Source organism: Anolis sagrei, chromosome 6, assembly GCF_037176765.1.
Source record: "Anolis sagrei isolate rAnoSag1 chromosome 6, rAnoSag1.mat, whole genome shotgun sequence".
Taxonomy (NCBI): Eukaryota; Metazoa; Chordata; class Lepidosauria; order Squamata; family Dactyloidae; genus Anolis; species Anolis sagrei.
The window spans coordinates 3,170,000-3,190,015 of NC_090026.1; the positions used below are offsets into that span (position 1 = coordinate 3,170,000).

Here is a 20,016-nt window from a genome sequence, read left to right on the forward strand (position 1 = left end):
GCTCCCTCCTCCCTGTGGCTTCCTATCACAGAATATTGACTCACTCATCGAAAGCCAATCCCCATAGCCAAGTTTTCACCTGTTTTCTGAACGTCAAGGTGGAAGGGGCAGTTCTGATCTCCAGTGGGAGAGAGTTCCAGTGCCGAGGGGCCACCACCGAGAAGGCCCTGTCCCTCGTCCCCACCAGACGCGCTTGTGAGGCCGGTGGGACCGAGAGCAGGGCCCCCCTTTAAACGTTGTGCCAATTGCCCCATTAACTTTCCGGACAATGATGGGCACTCTCTGTGCCTTCTTTACCTTGGGGAGGGACATTTGTCCCAAGTTTGTGCGGTCTGTTAGGTGTTTACGTCGCAGACAAGAAAAATTCGGGAGTCCAGGCTAAAAGCACCTTATACGAGCGCATTCTTTTGCCCTCAGCTCCCCCTAAGCACCTCTTGGGCCCTTCGGGGTCCTAGGGGAATTTATAAACTTACCTGTGCAGCCAGCCAAGTAATTGGAGGGCCCGCCAAAAAAGAAAGCAAAAAAAGACCAGGGCGAAAGATCGCCAAGATGGCCATCAGACTTCTTCTCAAACTCTGAGTCTTGTGAAAAGGGTGGGAATCTTTATAGCAAAATAATATGTTTGCACCATTTACAAGAACAAGCTTTCCATAACACAGATAAACAAATGTAAAGTAGCTTTACACACAGCAGCATTCACACTGGAGCCTTCCTACATGAGACTTCTCTCACACAGAGGTTTACCTCACACTCCTCAGGATGATACTAACTTTGGCCCACTAAATCTTAACAGGCTCCGGCCTACTCACTCTCCTCAGGATGACACTAGCTTTGGCCCGTTGACTCTAACAGGCTTTGGCCTACTCTTTCAATGCCTGACACACTTTTGTAATCAAAAATACCCAGTTAATTTTCAGTATTCCTGACAAAGATGGCCCATGTGGTCTCTTCCAACTCTATGAATCTATGAAACTGCTTCTTAGCTGCTCCAGAATTAGAACTTGAACCAATGGATATAAACTGCAAAGAAAGAGATGGGAATAAACATTAGGTAGAATTTCATGTCAGTAAGAGAAGCATGACAGTGTTCAGGATGTCTGCCTTGAATGGTCAACTCTCCTTCCTTAGAAGACTGTAAACATTTATTTATTTATTTATTTACTTTGCTTGTATACCGCAGTTTCTCAGCCCGTAGGCGACTCAACGCGGTTCACAACAAGAGCAAAAAGACAATCATAACAATATACAATTTAAAAACCATTAAGAGCATAATATACAAAGTAATGACACATCAATAACAACACATTAACGTCTCGTAACTAGAATCGTGATCCAAGTCATCGTCTATAATTCCGTTCCTATATTCATCGTATTCATTGCACTGTTTATCAGAATGCCTGTTCAAACAGCCAGGTTTTCAGTTTTCTTCGAAACACCATTAACGTAGGAGCTGATCTAATGTCCATGGGAAGGGCGTTCCACAGCCGAGGGGCCACCACAGAGAAGGCCCAGTACCTCGTCCCCGCCAGCCGTGCTTGTGATGCAGGCGGGATCGAGAGCAGGGCCTCCCTAGAAGATCTTAGAGTCCTGGTGGGTTCATAGGCAGAGATACGTTCGGATAGGTAGCTTGGGCCAGAACCGTTAAGTTTAGAAGCCACTTCTCAGGGATCCCTTGAGCAGATGGAACGGAGTTGGCACCATGTTGAGGTCCTCCTTCCAGCTCCATGATCCAGTTTTTGCCATAAAGAGCACTTTGCACCCTTAAGAGTCAACCCTATGCCATGAGACTGCTTGCCACATGCCTCACCCTTCTTCTCCCTGCAGACCCCAGAAGCCTGCAAACAGGCCAGGAGTTTCTTGGAATTCTCTGAAGACTCGGTCCAAGTCCCCCGGAACCTGGTCGGTGAGTGACACCCCAGAGCAGACCTCCATTTGCTTTCTTCCTCTCTTCCTTCCTTCCCTCATCATCACCTCAAAAAGTGTGGGTCTCCCTCTGGAGCAGGCGTGGGCCAACTTGGGCCCTCCAGCTTAAGCGGCTGAGGGAGAAAAGGAAAGGGCCTGAGGCTGTTAGGAATGGTGGGAGTTGAAATCCAAAACACCTGAAGGGACAAAGTTGGCCCATGTTCGCTCTGGAGTCATGCGTGTGCCACTCCTCAGCTGCCTCCCTTGCTTTTTGCTCCAGGGAAGGTGATCGGCAAGAATGGGAAGGTCATCCAGGAGATTGTGGACAAGTCCGGGGTGGTCCGAGTGCGAGTGGAAGGCGACAACGACAAGAAGAACCCCCGGGAAGAGGTCAGTGGGGCCGGAGGGAGAGGAGCCTTTTACCTGCCTTTGCCTTTCCCACTTTGGAAAGGGGTTTGTCCTGTCTCTCATCACCCCAGATGTCAAGAAACCCCACCTTCAAGTCCCATCTTCCCCACACATAACATGTCCCTGTTTGTCAGCTTCTCTGTCTCAAGTGCATTTCCTTTGGTTCCCTGGTCAAAGGATTGGTGGCCAGGTTCAAAAAAACATCAGTCAGGAGCCTAAGATTGCTTTTTTTCCTCCTTGGGTGAGAGTCTAGTCAGGTCTGGTCTTCCAAGTGGTTTACAAAAGCAGAAACAGGACCGGGTTGTGGCACAGTTGGTTGGGAGTCAGCTGCATTAAAATCATTACTGACCAAAAGGTCATGAGTTTGAAGCCAGCCCAGGTCAGAGTGAGCTTCCTGTTGGGACTCAGCCTCTGATTGAACCTGAGCCTGTGCTTGAACCTGTGAATGTTTCAGTCTCCTGATGTTTCTGTGTCTGATGTGGGTAATGAGGAGGGAAATCAGTCCCCTGTTGCTTCTGATGTGGGGGATTCTGGGACCGACTCTGAGGTGCAAGATGTAGACACTTTGGTCAATTAGTTTCATGCAGACACTGACAGAGAGGCTTCGGTGCAAAGGGCAGATTCTCATGAGAATGTTTTTGTCAGGCCTTGGGAGGAAGGTTTACTCCCTCCGTCTGTGAGCTCTCCAGATTCTAGTTTGGAAAACAGTCTGACATCTGCTAAAGTTAATGAGAAGTCAGATAAGCAGAGTCAGCGGCTGGAGATTAACCAGAATCAACAAGAGGCCCAATGTTTACGTAGATCCGAAAGAATTTGTCAAAGTCAAAGATTGGGGGAGAACGAAACCAGTTTTTGGGATTTAAGGTTTGCATGTAGAAAATCTTGTCAGATCAGGCATCGTTTGGAAACCAAGCACAAACCTCATGGAATTCCTGTTCAAGTGATCACATCTTCATGGTTTTTTCTAGCCTTTCAACTTGACTAGCAGAATCTGGTCTGTTTTTGCTTCTTGGTTGATTCCTATATGGATAAACAGTGCCTTGGATTATATTTTATGCTTTTTGAATATTGCTTTTGATTGCTACGTTTGGACGCTGTGTCTTCTTGCTGCCTTTAAATGCTTATTGCTTTTTGGAAACTTATCTAGGAGCATAGTGTCTAGATCTAGGGAAGTCATGCTCCCCATGCTCTATTCTGCTTTGGTTAGACCACACCTGGAAATTTGTGTCCAATTCTGGGCACCACAATTCAAGAGAGATATTGACAAGTTGGAATGTGTCCAGAGGAGGGCGAATAAAAAGATCCAGGGTCTGGAGAACGAGCCCTATGAGGAGCGGCTTAAGGAGCTGGGCATGTTTAGCCTGAAGAAGAGAAGGCTGAGAGGAGATATGATAGCCATGTATAAATATGTGAGAGGAAGCCACAGGGAGGAGGAGGGAGCAAGCTTGTTTTCTGCTTCCTTGGAGACTAGGACGCAATGGAACAATGGCTTCAAACTACAAGAGAAGAGATTCCATCTGAACACGAGGAAGAACTTCCTGACTGTGAGAGCCATTCAACAGTGGAACTCTCTGCTCCGGAGTGTGGTGGAGGCTCCTTCTTTGGAGTCTTTTAAACAGAGGCTGGATGGCCATCTGTCAGGGGTGATTTGAATGCAATATTCCTGCTTCTTGGCAGAATGGGGTTGGACTGGATGGCCCATGAGGTCTCTTCCTACTCTTTGATTCTATGATTCTATGATTCTATCTGTCTTTACAAGCATTTATTTCTACTGGCTTTTTTGCTAAGCTTTAATAAAAAGGATTGTTCCTTCACTCGAAGGGCTATTTCCTGTTCTGGAGTGCAACACTTTGAGCCATTTGTCTAGCTTGCTGTTGACCTTTGCAGCCCGAAAGACAGTTGCATCTGTCAAGTAGGGAATTTAGGTACCGCTTATGCAGGGAGGCGAATTTAACTAATTTACAACAGTATAAAACTCTCCAGCAGCATGCAAAAAAATGAGGAAATAAGTACTCCATCGGTGTCACAAGTGGATAGTGAAGCAACAGCTCCCCTGGTGGCCAGAATTCAAAAAGCATACCCTCATGAAGCTAGAAAGTTAAATAGCCTCTGTGTGTCTGTCTATATATGTTGTGTGTTTATGGCATTGAATGTTTGCCATGTCTATGTGCATTGTGATGCTCCCTGAGTCCCCTGTGGGGTGAGAAGGGTGGAATATAAATACTGTAAATAATAATAAATAATAAAAACAAGCAAACAGCTATTTTTTTGATAAAATATTAACTATTATACCATATTCAAATGCCATGGGGCTTCTCTGTCAAACTGGCCCTGTGCCTATGCACTTGCTCCTGCTCTAGTTTTGGGAGAATGAGGAGCAGCAGCCTGTTGCTTGGTCTGCACTGGATGCCTCGTAATTCCACAACAAAGCTTTGGGTGGGCAATTTATTGTAAATATGACTGCTTTGGTGTCTTCTGAAGAAAATTTGTCTGGTGCCACTTCCATTGCCAATGTGTCTTTCCCTTCCACAGGGGATGGTCCCTTTCATCTTTGTGGGAACGCGAGAGAATATCAGCAACGCGCAGGCCCTGCTGGAGTACCACCTATCCTACCTTCAGGTGAGGCCATTGTTTGCTTCTTCGCTGTGGAACCCTTAGGAGCCCTCCTTCCATTGGCCTTTATCTGGGAGGTGGAGTGGGGGGCATCCTGTTCTAGAACTGGATCCCCAACTGGTATAAGTCTGGGCCCAAAATGTTTGGGGGCTCAGTTCTTCTTTGGCTCTGGGGTGATGCTGGGCACCATCAGCAGAAGGGATGGAAGGCTTCATATTTGGGCTGGACACTGAGTCAACAACACCTCCTTTCTGTTCTGTCTGTCTCTGTATTGTCTATACAAAAGCAGCACTGAATATTTGCTGTGCAAGTGTGCTGTGATCTGCCCTGAGTCCTCTTTGGGGTGAGAAGGGTGGAATATAAATAAAGTATTATTATTATTATTATTATTATTATTATTATTATTATTATTACCTGCTACAGCTGCACCATTACCAGCAGAAAGGTTTATTGAGTCCCATACCAAATGATCTCCTGAGGAAGCCTGCAATTATATCCTGCAATTATTATTATTATTATTATTTAATACCCCGCCACCAATGGGGACTCGAGGCAGCTTACATGAGGCGAAGCCCAGCAGCATATTACAATAAAATAAAACCAAAACACAATAACAACACAGTAAAATACATACAATATATGAGTACAAAAAACAATAAAGCAAAATCATATAAAATAAAATAAAATAACAATGAGCAAATAACATGTGCAAGATAAAAACTAAGATACTAAAAATCAGGATGAGACAGGGATGGAGCAGATTGTTTGTGCCTTGGAGTCCAGTGGAGTCTCTTCCCCTGGGTGTTTTTAAGCAGAGGCTGGATGGGCATCTGTCAGGAGGGCTTTGGTTGTATTTCTTGCCAGCCCAAAAGAGGTTGGACTGGATGGGCCTTTAGGGGAGTCTCTCCTCCAACTCTACAATTCTTTGAGTGTATGGTTCCTGTCTTTCTCCCAGGAAGTGGAGCAGCTGCGCCTGGAGCGGCTGCAGATTGATGAGCAGCTGCGCCAGATTGGCCTGGGCTTCCGACCGCTCTCCAACCGCTCCGACAAGGAGCGCGGTAGCGGGTACACCACCGACGAGAGCACCTCCTCCTCTTTGCATGGCACCCGGACGTATGGAGGCAGCTATGGAGGACGCGGGCGGGGGCGCAGGCCCCCCAATTCAGGCTACGGTGAGCGGGTCAGGAGCAAGCAGGCGGTGGGCAAGAATATTTGGTTTCTATAGCAGAGCAATGTGGAGTGTAATCAGTGCTATATATGAGGTTATGGCAGGAACCAGGAGAGGAAATAAATGTACAAAAACTTCTTTTTATTCTTCCAGGTGAGACATCTAAGATGAGAGATAGACTAGGCATGGACAAACTTTGGCCCTTTGGGGGTTTTAGACTTCAACTCCCATAATTCCTAACTGCCTACAGCTGTTTTTTGAGAGAGGAATTTTGAGAGAGGAAGTCCAAAACACCTGGAGGGGCAAAGTTGTCCATGTCTGAGATAGACAAAAGAAAGTTATGTAACTTTTTGGGTGGAAGAGTCTCTAATGCTGGCTCTATTTTATTTCATTATGTTATGTGTTTATTTTGATGGTATTTTGCTTGTTTGTATTTATTTGGTATATTTGTTTTTGTTTTGTTATAATTTTGGGCCTGGCCTAATGTTAGCCGCGCCGAGTCCCCGTTGGGGAGATGGTGGCGGGGTATAAATATTAATAATAATAATAATAATAATTATTATTATTATTATTATTATTATTGGGTTATTGTGGGTTTTTCAAGCTATATGGCCATGTTCTAGAGGTATTTTCTCCTGACGTTTCACCTGCATCTATGGCAAGCATCCCCAGAGGTAGTGAGGTCTATTGGAACTAGGAAAATGAGTTTATATATTTGTGGAATGACCAGGGTGGGACAAAGGACTCTTGTCTGCTGGAGCTAGGTGTGAATGTTTCAACTGACCACCTTAATTAGCATTTGATGGCTTGGCAGTGCCTGGGGCAATCTTTTGTTGAGAGGTGATTAGATGCCCTTGTTTGCTGCGAGACCGTGAAGAAGCCACAAGAGTCAAGACAAAGATCCACCCAGAGGTCCATTGGAGAACACAGAAAAGCTGGACCACTCTAACAACCACCATGTCAGACTACACAGAGAATGAACAAAATCTGGCTACCAGTACTAAAAAACTCTAAAATTGCAACAGCAAAACAACAGAGAGGAAACAATCCTGGACAGCTAATCGCCTCTCAACAAAAGATTGCACCAGGCACTGCCAAGCCATCAAATGCTAATTAAGGTGGTCAGTTGAAACATTCACACCTAGCTCCAGCAGACAAGAGTCCTTTGTCCCACCCTGGTCATTACACAGATATATAAATCAATTTCCCTAGTTCCAACAGACCTCACTACCTCTGAGGATGCTTGCCATAGATGCAGGCGAAACGTCAGGAGAGAATGCCTCTAGAACATGGCCATATAGCCTGAAAAACCCACAACAACCCAGTGATTCCAACCATGAAAGCCTTCGAGAATACATTATTATTATTATTATTATTATTATTATTATTATTATTATGTTGGTGTGTAAGGCATGTTGAGGCAGAGAAGCCTCATTCAATGTCCTCCCTCTTCATACAAAGTGTCATAAATATAACAATAATATAATAATAAAACTTTATTTATACCCCGCTACCATCTCCCCAAGGGACTCGGTGCGACTTACATGAGGCCGAGCCCAAAGTACATCAACAATAAAAGCAATAAGAAAAGAATCAATACAACAGTTAAACTAAATCTCATAAACAAAAGTAAACAATAAACAGTAACAATAACAATAATAATAATAATAATAATAAACCTTTATTTATACCCCCTACCATCTCCCGCAGGACTTGGTGCGGCTTACAAGAGGCTGAGTCCAAATACATCAGAAACAAAAAACACAACAACAAACAATACAACAATAAATAACTCATAGCAAAGCAAAACAATAACAAAAATATCACGATGCATTTAAAAACCTGTGGCAGAGCCAAATGTAATGATTAAAAATTTAAAAAATGCTGGCCATGTCCAGGTGAAATAGGATGGATATTTTAGGGATAAGTGGGTGTGCAGACAATTCTAACTCTCTCGTAAAGTGCATTTGGGATATACTGCTTGGGATTCCTTTATCAGGGAAGGCACACTGGAACATTCATGTTTTCAAGCTCCTTCTAAAGACTGCCAATTTTGGGGCATGCCTGATGTCCTTGGGGAGAGAGTTCCAGAGTCGTGGGGCCACCACCGAGAAGGCCCTGTCCCTCGTTCCCACCAATCGCGCTTCCGGTGCAGGTGGGATCGTGAGCAGGGCCTCTCCATATGAACGAAGAACAAGCATTTGAACCTATGGCTGGGCCAAATGCAATAATTTAAAATTTAAAAAATAATGCTGGATATGGACAAGGTAGGATATAACTGGGATAGAGTTTTCAGGTAGAGATGAGGCACACAGCACACTATTAGGACTTTTAAGAAGGAGATGGAAGTGACCTCTCCATGCAGGTAGGAAGCAAAACACCTTGAACTATATAGATCTAGGAAACAGAGGTGAAACCGAGACAGCAGTGGGTACACTGCAGGATTCCCTCTGTCCTCAATTGCTGTGTCTACAAGTGTTGATGTATCTTCACTTTGAACACATGAGCCAAGGAATGGATCCTGACCTCATGGGAAGGAGGAAAAAGGAGGAAGGATCATGGCCAGCTCACTGGATCAGGAAGGCAGCCCCTCTCACGCTCCTTTTTCCTCTTCAGCCACCAACTCGGACATGTCCAATGCTTCCGAGACCGAGTCGGAGAAGAGGGAGGAGTATGAGACCCCGCTGCCCAGCGACCGCGACTCGCGCCTGGAGGACAACCGCAGGCGGCCGGGAGTGGGGCGTGGTCGGGGACCCCCTCCGGCTCCTCGAGGGAACAGCAGCAGCAAGTACAACTCCTCCTCGATCAGTTCAGGTACCAGGACCTTAGTATTTGTCGTGTCAAAACAACCAGTCCATTATATTACATTTCTAACAGAACAAAGCAAACAAACAGAAAAGTACAAAACTTGTGAGTTTGGTAGTTGGTTAAATGTCCTTTTACCAGTATCTGGCCCCTTGGAATGCTTCCGGTGTTGCCGCAAGAAGGTCCTCCATGGTGCATGTGACGGGGTCAGGTTGCATTGCAGCAGGTGGTCAGTGGTTTGCTCTTCTCCACACTCGCATGTCGAGGATTCCACTTTGTAGCCCCATTTCTCGTGGTGCCAGAGCGCAGTCTGTTCAGCGCCTTCCAAGTCGCCCAGTCTTCTGTGTGCCCAGGGGGGAGTCTCTCATCTGGTATCACCCATGGATTGAGGTGCTGGGTTTGGGCCTGCCACTTTTGGACTCTCGCTTGCTGGGGTGTTCCAGCGAGTGTCTCTGTAGATCTAAGAAAACTATTTCTAGATTTAAGTCGTTGACGTGCTGGCTGATACCCAAACGGGATGAGCTGGAGATGTCTCTGCCTTGGTCCTTTCACTATTGGCTGCTACTTCCCGGCGGATGTCAGGTGGTGCAATACCGGCTAAGCAGTGTAATTTCTCCAGTGGTGTAGGGCGCAGGCACCCCGTGATAATGCCAGGACCTGGTTTCTGGGGTCACCAGGGGGAAGAGCCCCCCATTCATTGCTTTTTGTGTCTGTCTCAAGCTGCTTTTTGCAAATACCAAGCAAAGTGGCCCCGGCCCCACTGCCAGTGACCTCTGAAAGAGTGCCCTCAGCATTCTGAGTAGATCTCTAAAGGCATGGCAGCATAGTTCAGTTTCCTTATTTCAAGTGGGACTGTGTCCCCAGAATCTTGTCAAAAACTCAGAAAGATGAGGCCCCACATGCTCCCTTCGTTAGGTCCCAGCGGCACCCCTTCTGTCCTGTTCCTTCTGTTCAGTATCCCTGTCTCCCTCAATCCTGCTGCAGCAGGATTGAGGGAGCTTGACCAGAGCTAGGGAGCAGCTTGACCAGAGCTAGGGAGCCCCCTTGACCCTGCCAGACCCAAAGCCCACCTCCTCTCTCCCCTCACAGTCTTGAAGGACCCCGACAGCAACCCCTACAGCCTGCTGGACAACACCGAGACGGACCAGACTGCCGACACGGACGCCAGCGAATCGCAGCCGGTCAGTAACCGCCGACGCCGATCCCGCCGACGCCGCACGGATGAGGATGCTACCATGATGGACGGGGCCCTGGATTCTGACAGCGTATCTGTCAGTGAGAACGGATTGGGTGAGTGGCACGAGGCCCCCTTCCCAGCCAAGCGGAGTGGCGAGAGGTGACTTACTATGGCATCGGGGCTTCCCAAATCTACCAAAATAGGGATTTATTTATTTATTTATTTATTTATTTATTTATTTATTTCATCTACTTATACCCCGCCCTTCTCACCCCGAGGGGGACTCAGGGCAGCTTACAGGAAAGGCACAATTAGATGCCCAAAACACACAACAAACAATACAAAATATAACAATTCAACAATTAAAATAAAACATCAATACCTAATAAAATCATAAAAACTATCTCATGTCAGAGTCCATATATCAGAGTCCATATATCCATTCCATTCCATTGTCCTTGTCTATCGACAGGTCCTTTAGTTAGTTGTCAGCATGGCCAAAAGCTTGGTCCCACATCCAGGTCTTTAGTTTTTTCCTAAACGCTAGAAGGGAAGTCGTCGATCTGATCTCCCCGGGGAGTGAGTTCCACAGGTGAGGGGCCACCACTGAGAAGGCCCTGCTCCTCGTCCCCGCCAGCCTCACTTGTGCCACTGGCGGGGTCGAGAGCAGGGCCTCCCCAGAAGATCTTAAACTTCGAGGTGGGATGTAGAGGGAGATCCGTTCGGACAAATACACTGGGCCGGAACCGTATAGGGTTTTGTAGGTCAAAACCAGCACTTTGAATTGTGCTCGGAATTGGATCGGCAGCCAGGATTCAACTGGTTTATCATAATAGGCCTGATTAACTCCATTTGGACAGTAGGTCACATTGCTGTTGGGCAAGACCCTCCTCATAAATGTGCAGCAGAGTAACCAGCAGCAGTGTGACCTCACACAGACCAATGTTATCTCTTCCTTTGGAAGTTTTTCTTTATATAAATAAAAATGTAATATATGTTTGTGGGATTAACATAACTCAAAAACCACTGGACAGATTGACACCAAATTTGGACACAAGACACATATCAGGCCAACGAGTGGTCATCACTCCTAAAAACACTGGAATACACATAGGAAGAGACTTAAAAAGCCTAAAAATAAAAAATACATTACAACGCATGTGCAAAACCACATATATATGCGCAAACACACATATACACAAATATATACACACACAAAATACATATACACAGACTGGGCCACAGCAACACGTGGCAGGGGATGGCTAGTGTGTGTGTGTTTTGTATACACTTACACTCATATACACATACACATGCACACATATATACACATATGTATATATATATATATACCCAAGCACACACAAATATACACATGCACACATACATGCACACATATATAAACACAAATAGGCATACAGACAAGTGCACACATATACACAATATACATATACACATATAAACACACACATATATACACACATATATACACATCTACACACACATGCACATCCATATATATATATGTATATGTATACACACACACATATATGCACAGATACACAAATATATACACACATATAAACACATATATGCACACACAAAACACATATATACAGACTGGACCACAACAACACGTGACAAGGGACAACTAGTATCCAAATAATATCGTTGCACTATTTACAAGATCAAGGCTTCCATAACACAAAATAAAGTTCTTTATACTTCCTTCTTTGCTTCCACGCTGGGCTTCTTTCTCATGCAGATAAAAAGCTTCGCTCTCATAGAGCCTCTTCTCACACTAAACTTACACAGAAGCTTCACACAGTAGCCTTTTACACACAGCAGACTTCACATTGGAGCTTTACACATGAGGCCTTCAACTTCGGGCTTCCTCTCACAGAAGCTTCTCACACCAGGCCTACTAACACATGGGGCCTTCAGTTTGAGGCTTCTCTCACCAAAGCCTTCTCACACACTGAGGCCTATTGACTCTGAGGCCTACTAACACTGAGGTTTACCTCACACTGAGGCCTCTCTCAGACTGGGGGCAACCAACACTGAGGTGTTCAAAGCTACAGTCACACCTACTTCCATTGAACTGTAGCTTTTGCTGAGTCATTGTATCCATTTATTTTATTTATTTACGCTATTTCTATCCCACCCATATCAGCCCGAAGGCGATTTAACCCTTTTAGTGCTTGACTCACATTTTTTGTAATTAGAAATACCTAGTTAATTTTTAATATTTCTGACAATTGCACCCATGGCTTGTGTTGTTTTGCTATGCTGTTTGTATGATGCTTGAAATGCTGCAAATCCAATATCGGGTGCCCAGGGACACCCCACCTGATGTTATGTCTCCAGGACTAGACTCTGAGATCTTCCTTGTAAACAACAATCTGTCTCTAACTCCATTCCATGCCGGTCTTATAGGATTACTAATAAAGGAGCTATTGATCGTGCACACTTTGTCTGCGTAACTCTGGGGTTCTGTTCAATACTGATGCTTGAAATAAGAGTTTATCCTGGTGGTTGTGTGGTTTCCAGGCTGTATGGCTGTGCTTAGCATCATTTTTTCCTGTCATTTTGCCTGCATCTGTGACTGGCACCTTCAGAGGATCTTCAGATGTCTGCCACATATGCAGGCGAAATGTCAGGAGAAAATGGTGGGGACGAGAGACAGGTCCTTCTTGGTGATTGCTCCCCTGGTGAGATCAGGTCAGCCCCCTCCCTCCAGTCCTTTAGAAGGATGGTATGAGGTATTTTAATATTTTGATAAATGTTTTTAATGTTTATGTATGTATATAAGAATGTGTGTCCCGGCATTGAATGTTTGCCATTATCTATCTATCTATCTATCTATCTATCTATCTATCTATCTATCTCTCTCTCTCCTGGGTCCCCTTTGGGGTGAGATGGGCGGAATATCAATGCTTTAAATTTTTTGGTTGTGTCAGGAGCAACTTGAGAAATTGCAAGTCAGTTCTTGTGGGTTTTTTCGGGCTATATGGCCATGTTCTAGAGGCATTTCTCCTGACGTTTCGCCTGCATCTATGGCAAGCTTCCTCAGAGGTGAGGTCTGCTGGAGCTGGGAAAAAAGGGGGTTTATATATCTGTGGAATGACCAGGGTGAGACAAAAGGCTTTTGTAAGTTGGGCTGGGTGTGGATCTTTCAACTGACCACTTTGATTAGCAATCTGGTGAGCCTGTGGTGTTTTGAAAGTCCTTTTGGCTGCGAGAAATTGTGGGATGGTATCTGTGTCTCTGCAGCGTAGAAGGAAAGTCAGGGAGCACAGTAGATGTGCTTTCCAATTTGTGAAAGATCCACACCCAGCCCAACTTACAAAAGCCTTTTGTCTCACCCTTGTCATTCCACAGATATATAAACCCCCTTTTTTCCCAGCTTCAGCAGACCTCACCTCTGAGGAAGCTTGCCATAGATGCAGGCGAAACGTCAGGAGAAATGCTTCTAGAACATGGCCATATAGCCCGAAAAAACCCACAAGAACTGAGTGATTCCAGCCATGAAAGCCTTCAACAATAAATTGCAAGTCACTTCTGGTGTGAGAGAATTGGCCGTCTGCAAGAACGTAGCCCAGGGGACGCCCGGATGATTTGATGTTTTTATCATCCTTGTGGGAGGCTTTTCTCATGTCCCCACATGAGGAGCTGGAGCTGATAGAGGGAGCTCATCCGCCTCTCCCCAGATTCGAACCTGCAACCTGTTGGTCTTCAGTCCTGCCGGCACAGGGGTTTAACCCACTGCGCCACCAGGGACTCCATAATGTTTTAAATAAAATAAATAAATAAACAAAGACAGCCATACAGCCTGGAAATATGGCCATACAGCCCACTTAAGCAGCTGAGGGGGGGGGGGGGGAAGGAAAAGGAAAGGGCCTGAGGCCAGGAATTGTGGGAGCTGAAGTCCAAAACCACTGGAGGGAGGGCTGAAATTGGTCCATCCTTGCTCCTGTCCTGAGCCCAGCCGGCCTCTCTCTCTCTTTTTTCCAGAGGAGGAGTCCAAGCCCCAGAGACGCAACCGGAGCAGGCGCCGGCGTAATCGTGGCAACCGCGTGGATGGCTCCATCAGTCGGGACCGGCAGCCAGGTACTCCCTCCCACCTTCGCCAGTCCGTCCCTCGGTCTTTCCTTCCTTCGGGCCCCAAAACAGGCAGAAGGCTGAGGAGAAAAGGGAAGGGGCCTGAGGCTGTTAGGAATGGTGGGAGTTGAAGTCCAAAACACCCGGAGGGCCCAAGTTTGCTCGTGCCTGCTCTAAAGTGTTGCTGGGAGCGCTAAGGCAGCCTCCCAAGCTTCCTTGCCTTGCACTGACCTGTCTCTTTTGACTCCTTCACACGGTTCGTCCCTGCTTTGTCTCCACAGTCACAGTCGCAGACTTCATCTCCCGGGCCGAGTCCCAGAGCCGGCAGGCGCCTCAGCGCAGAGAGAGCCAGGAGAAGCAGCCCTCCGAGGAGAACACGCCGAAGCAGAAGGTGTGTTTACCTGCCCCTCTCCGCCCCTCTCCTCCCAAAATTCAGTCCTAGGTGCAGGAGAGACAAGGCAGGGGCTTTGTGGGGTTGAGAGGAACTTGGACAGGAAGCACGTATTGGCAGGAGCAGAGAAGCAGAGGATCTGAAGGGAAAGGCAAAAGAGGGCTTCGTTTGATTAAGAAACAATGCTTTCCTTGGGAATGGAATCTTTGCAATGCTCTTGAACTGTGTTGTTTGGGCCCTGTTTATTTCCTCTCAGATTCATACTGAGCGAGAGGCAGAGGGTATAAGTGCCTGGAGTAGTAGTAGTAATAATAATAATAATAATAATAATAATAGTAATCTTTATTTATACCCCACCACCATCTCCCCCAACGGGGACTCGGAGCGGCTTATGTGGGGCCAAGCCCGAACAACAAATTACAAAACAAAAATACAAATTGCAGTAAAATAAACAACATAACAGTAAAGTATAAAACATCAAAGCATATTTATCGTGACAGTGCAACCAGTCGATTATATTACATTTCTAACAGAACAAAGAAAAAAAAAGCAGACAAAATACAGAATTGTGAGTTTGGTAGTTGATTAAATGTCCTTTGACCAGTATCTGGCCACTTGGAGTGCCTCTGGTGTTGCCGCAAGAAGGTCTTCCATTGTGCATGTGGCAGGGCTCAGGTTGCATCGCAGCAGGTGGTCAGTGGTTGGCTCTTCTCCGCACTCGCATGTCGAGGATTCCACTTTGTGGCCCCATTTCTGAAGGTTGGCTCTGCATCTCGTGGTGCTGGAGCGCAGTCTGTTCAGCACCTTCCAAGTCGCCCAGTTTTCTGTGTGCCCAGGGGGGAGTCTCTCATTTGGTATCAGCCATTGGTTGAGGTTCTGGGTTTGAGCCTGCCACCTTTGGACTCTTGCTTGCTGAGGTGGTCCGGCGAGTAGATCTTAGGAAACTATTTCTAGATTTAAGTCGTTGGCGTGCTGGCTGATACCCAAACAGGGGATGAGCTGGAGATGTCTCTGCCTTGGTCCTTTCAGTATTGGCTGCTCCTTCCCGGCGGATGTCAGGTGGTGCAATACCGGCTAAGCAGTGTAATTTCTCCAGTGGTGTAGGGCGCAGACACCCCATGATAATGCGGCATGTCTCATTAAGAGCCACATCCACTGTTTTAGTGTGGTGAGATGTGTTCCACACTGGGCATGCATACTCAGCAGCAGAATAGCATAGTGCAAGGGCAGATGTCTTCACTGTGTCTGGTTATGATCCCCAGGTTGTGCCAGTCAGCTTTCGTATGATATTGTTTCTGGCACCCACTTTTTGCTTGATGTTCAGGCAGTGCTTCTTGTAGGTCAGAGCACGGTCCAGAGTGACTCCCAGGTATTTGTGTGTGTTGCAGTGCTCCAGTGGGATCCCTTCCCAGGTAATCCTCAGAGCTCGGGATGCTTGTCTGCATCTGTATGCCTTTCCCACTATGCCCTGCCTTGATATTCTGGGATAGAGGGCTGTGTGGAAGGGCCCATAGTCATGGCATCCATTTAACCCTTTCAGTGCTTGATTCACATTTTTGTAATTAAAAATACCTAGTTAATTTTTAATATTTTTGACAACCCCCATGTTTTATTCCCTTGTAAAATAGCTCTAAGTGTCAGGAAGTTCTTCCTTGTGTTTAGGTGGGACCTCTTTTCCTGCAGTGTGAATGCATTGCGTGCTGACCTCTGACGCGCTTCCCTTGCTTTCCTTTCAGGGCGAGGCCCTCGGCAAGGTCCCCAACGGCCCTTCGTTGGAGAACGGGGAGCCCTCCTCGGCCGGCGGCAGCAGCGAGGAGACGATGGCGGCCCTGGTGAACGGGGTGTCCTAGGCGCCACCCGGAGCCATTGCTGCTTTTGCAGCCATGCCCTCCTCCTCCTCCTTCTCCTCCTCCTCTTCCTCCTCTTCAGCAGAATCCGATCCTTACTCTCCGCCTGCTTGCAACATCTTAAGAGGGGAAAACAAACAAACGGAAATAAAACACCACACCAGTCTCTCGTTTCAAGAACAAAAAACCCATTACTTAAAAACCAACCAACCCACCCACCAACTGCAAACCGACCTGGATCCCGAGGTAACTTTGATCCTAAAGAAACGCTTGCCAAAGACGGGGGAGAAAGAACCCTTTGCGTGACCGACCACCGCGCGTCACACTTCCCGGTGCGCATCAGAGAGAGGTGAGGGAGGAGGAGGAGCCATCCCTGGGCTTCCCGCGCATCCATCCCTTGGGGGACTTCGTCAGGATGAGTTCTTCTGGTTTATTTTTTATTTTTTGGTTGTTTTGTTTTGAAAGACACTTTTGGAGGGGAGGGGGAGACAAAAAAAAAACAAACCACCCGGGGGACGGAGAGGGAGAGAAACCTGTGCCTTCTGATCATTCAGACACACACACACACATGAACACACGGAGACACGCACACAGACACATGACACACTGAGGCCCCACAGCGCAGAGAGGTCTCGTTCTTTTCCTTTGTATCCTCGGACGAGTTGAAGGCAATGGCCGGAGAGAGAGAATGAGAGAGAGAGAGAGAGAGAGCGAGGCGGGAGGGCGGCCCCTTCCAAGGGATCGGTGGCGGGCTTGTTTTCGGACCCCTTCTTCCCCTCGAAATGGCCGCACGGTGCTCAGGGGCAGCGTGGTTCTGCCTGGGAAAGGGAAGGCCTGTCCCAAGCGTCCCCCCCTTTTTTTTTCTTTTCCTTTCCTTCTCCTTTTATGGAAACACTGTGGAAGACGGGAGTTAGAGAAGCAAAACGAGAGAAACGACAGGCTGAAGATGGCGCTGAGGCCGCCTCCTCCTCGCTCCTTCCGAAGCGGCCGCCTCGCGTCTTGCGTGTTTTTTTTCTGCGTGCAGGGGGAAAGCGGGGTTTGATCTGTGACGGTTGAGACTATTTATTTTTCACTGTACAGTATTTAAAAAGAGAATTAAAAAAAAACCCAACTCTTGAAAAAAAAATATCCAAAAACCAGGCACCGTTTTCAGTTTGTGTCCCGTGTTCTTTTGCGCGTGTGTGTGTATGTGATGTTTTCTCTGTTGGGGCCACAAAGGGAGAAGGCCCTGCCAAAAGTGTGGGGCCGAAGGCATAATAATAATGATAATAATAATAATAATAATAATAATAATAATAATAATAATAATATTTATTTATACCCAGCTACCATCTCCCCCGGTGGCGGAGTGGGTTAAAGCTGCTGAGCTTGTTGATCGAAAGGTCACAGGTTCGATTCTGGGGAGCGGCATGAGCTTCCGCTGTCACCCCTAGCTTCTGCCAACCTAGCAGTTCGAAAACATGCAAATGTGAGTAGATCAGTAGGTACCGCTCCGGCGGGAAGGTAACGGCGCTCCATGCAGTCATGCCGGCCACATGACCTTGGAGGCGTCTATGGACAACGCTGGCTCTTCGGCTTAGAAATGGAGATGAGCACCACACCCCAGAGTCAGACATGACTGGACTTAATGTCAGGGGACTACCTTTACCTACCATCTCCCCAAGGGACTTGGTGCGGCTTACATGAGGCCAAGCCCACAGTACATCAGTATTTATTTATTATTTATCATGTCAGTAGCAACCAGACAATTGTATTACATTTTTAACAAACAGAACAGAGTTTGCAAGCTTGGTAGTTGGTTAAATGTCCTTTGACCAGTATCTGGCCACTTGGAGTGCCTCTGGTGTTGCCGCAAGAAGGTCCTCCCTTGTGCATCATGTGGCAGGGCTCAGGTTGCATTGCAGCAGGTGGTCAGTGGTTTGCTCTTCTCCGCACTCGCATGTCGAGGATTCCACCCTGTAGCCCCATTTCTTAAAGTTGGCTCTGCATCTCGTGGTGCCAGAGCGTAGTCTGTTCTGCGCCTTCCAAGTCGCCCAGTCCTCTGTGTGCCCAGGGGGGAGTCTCTCCTTGGGTATCAGCCATTGGTTGAAGTTCGGGGTTTGAGCCTGCCATTTTTGGACTCTCACTTGATGAGGTGTTCCAGCAAGTGTCTCTGTAGATCTTAGAATCATAGAATCATAGAGTTGGAAGAGACCTCCTGGGTCATCCAGCCCAACCCCATTCTGCCAAGAAGCAGGAATATTGCATTGAAATCACTCCTAACAGATGGCCATCCAGCCTCTGTTTAAAAGCTTCTAAAGAAGGAGCCTCCACCACACTCCCCCTGGGGCAGAGAGTTCCACTGCTGAACGGCTCTCACAGTTAGGAAGTTCTTAGAAAACTATTTCTTGATTTAAGTCGTTGATATGCTGGCTGATAACCAAACAGGTATCATAATATATAATATTATAACAATAGTAATAATAAAATTGCTTAAATCCCAAAGCCAAAATATAATAATTGTATTAATATGGTTATAATATTAATTATTATGGTTATAATATTGATTATTATATAAGTATATAATACTATAATAGTAATATAATAATAATAAAATTGCTAAAATACCAGTTAAATATATAATAATTATATTAATATGATTATAATATTAATTACTATGATTATAACATTATAATATTGATTATTATATAATACTATAATAATTATAGTAAAATTGCTAAAATCCCAAAGCTAAAATATAATTATATTACTATGATTATAATAATATTAATTGCTATCTATTATGATTAGAATATTGATTATTATATAATTATATTACTATGATTATGATAATAATTGCTATCTATTATGATTAGAATATTGATTATTATATAATTATATTCTATAATAGTAATAATAATGATGCTAAAATCCCAAAGTCAAAATATTATAATTATATTAATACGATTATAATATTAATTATGATAATAATAATAAAATTGCTAAAAAAATCAGTCAAAATACTATCCTAATTTAAGCTATTTAGCCAGAAATGGAAATAATAGCATGGGATCATATATTATGACAAATATTTGTGTGAAGCTCAATCAATGACAAAGGATGAAAAAATAAATAAATCAAAAGTCACTTTCTGCCTTTGACCTGGGCCTTGTCCAGATGTGTTGGGCAAAAGGCTCTGTGACCAGTTCATCCCATAAGAAACTGGTAAGGTAAACTAAATGGAGAAGATCAAACAAAAACAGGCAGTGGGGGACGAGGGGCGTGGCTTGAGTCTGGGGGCGTGGTTAGGGAAAGGAAGTTGGTCAGCTGAATGAATAAAGGAGAGGAAGGGCGTGGCTGACCAGGACTGGATATAAGGAGAGGCGTGGTTGGAGGCTAGAGGGCGTGGCTAGCCTCGAAAGTGAAGCTCCAATAGGCAAGAAAAGGGGGTGTGGTTTCTGTAGGAGGCGTGGCCCGCATTGCAAATGAAGCAGGGGAATGGGGGCGTGGTCTCTCAGGGGGAGCGGCTCGCCTCGCAAGTGAAGCTCCAATAGGCTGGAGGAGAGGAGGCGTGGTCTGGTTCGCAAGTGAAGCTCCAATAGGCAGAATTGGGGGCGTGGTCTCC

At 46.0% G+C, this 20,016-nt stretch overlaps 1 protein-coding gene across 1 annotated transcript in view; it reads left to right on the top strand.

The window, feature by feature from the left end:
- The window catches only part of FXR2 (FMR1 autosomal homolog 2), a 60,324-nt gene extending 42,771 nt beyond the window's left edge, over positions 1 to 17,553 (top strand). The window contains exons 9-17 of the mRNA XM_060779836.2: positions 1,825 to 1,903; positions 2,183 to 2,292; positions 4,843 to 4,929; positions 5,879 to 6,095; positions 8,708 to 8,905; positions 9,986 to 10,186; positions 14,088 to 14,183; positions 14,456 to 14,565; positions 16,302 to 17,553. Of these exons, the coding sequence (XP_060635819.2) occupies positions 1,825 to 1,903; positions 2,183 to 2,292; positions 4,843 to 4,929; positions 5,879 to 6,095; positions 8,708 to 8,905; positions 9,986 to 10,186; positions 14,088 to 14,183; positions 14,456 to 14,565; positions 16,302 to 16,415 (1,212 nt within the window). The 3' untranslated portion in view covers positions 16,416 to 17,553. The remainder of the gene's footprint in view (positions 1 to 1,824; positions 1,904 to 2,182; positions 2,293 to 4,842; positions 4,930 to 5,878; positions 6,096 to 8,707; positions 8,906 to 9,985; positions 10,187 to 14,087; positions 14,184 to 14,455; positions 14,566 to 16,301) is intronic.
- Positions 17,554 to 20,016: the final 2,463 nt, after the last annotated feature.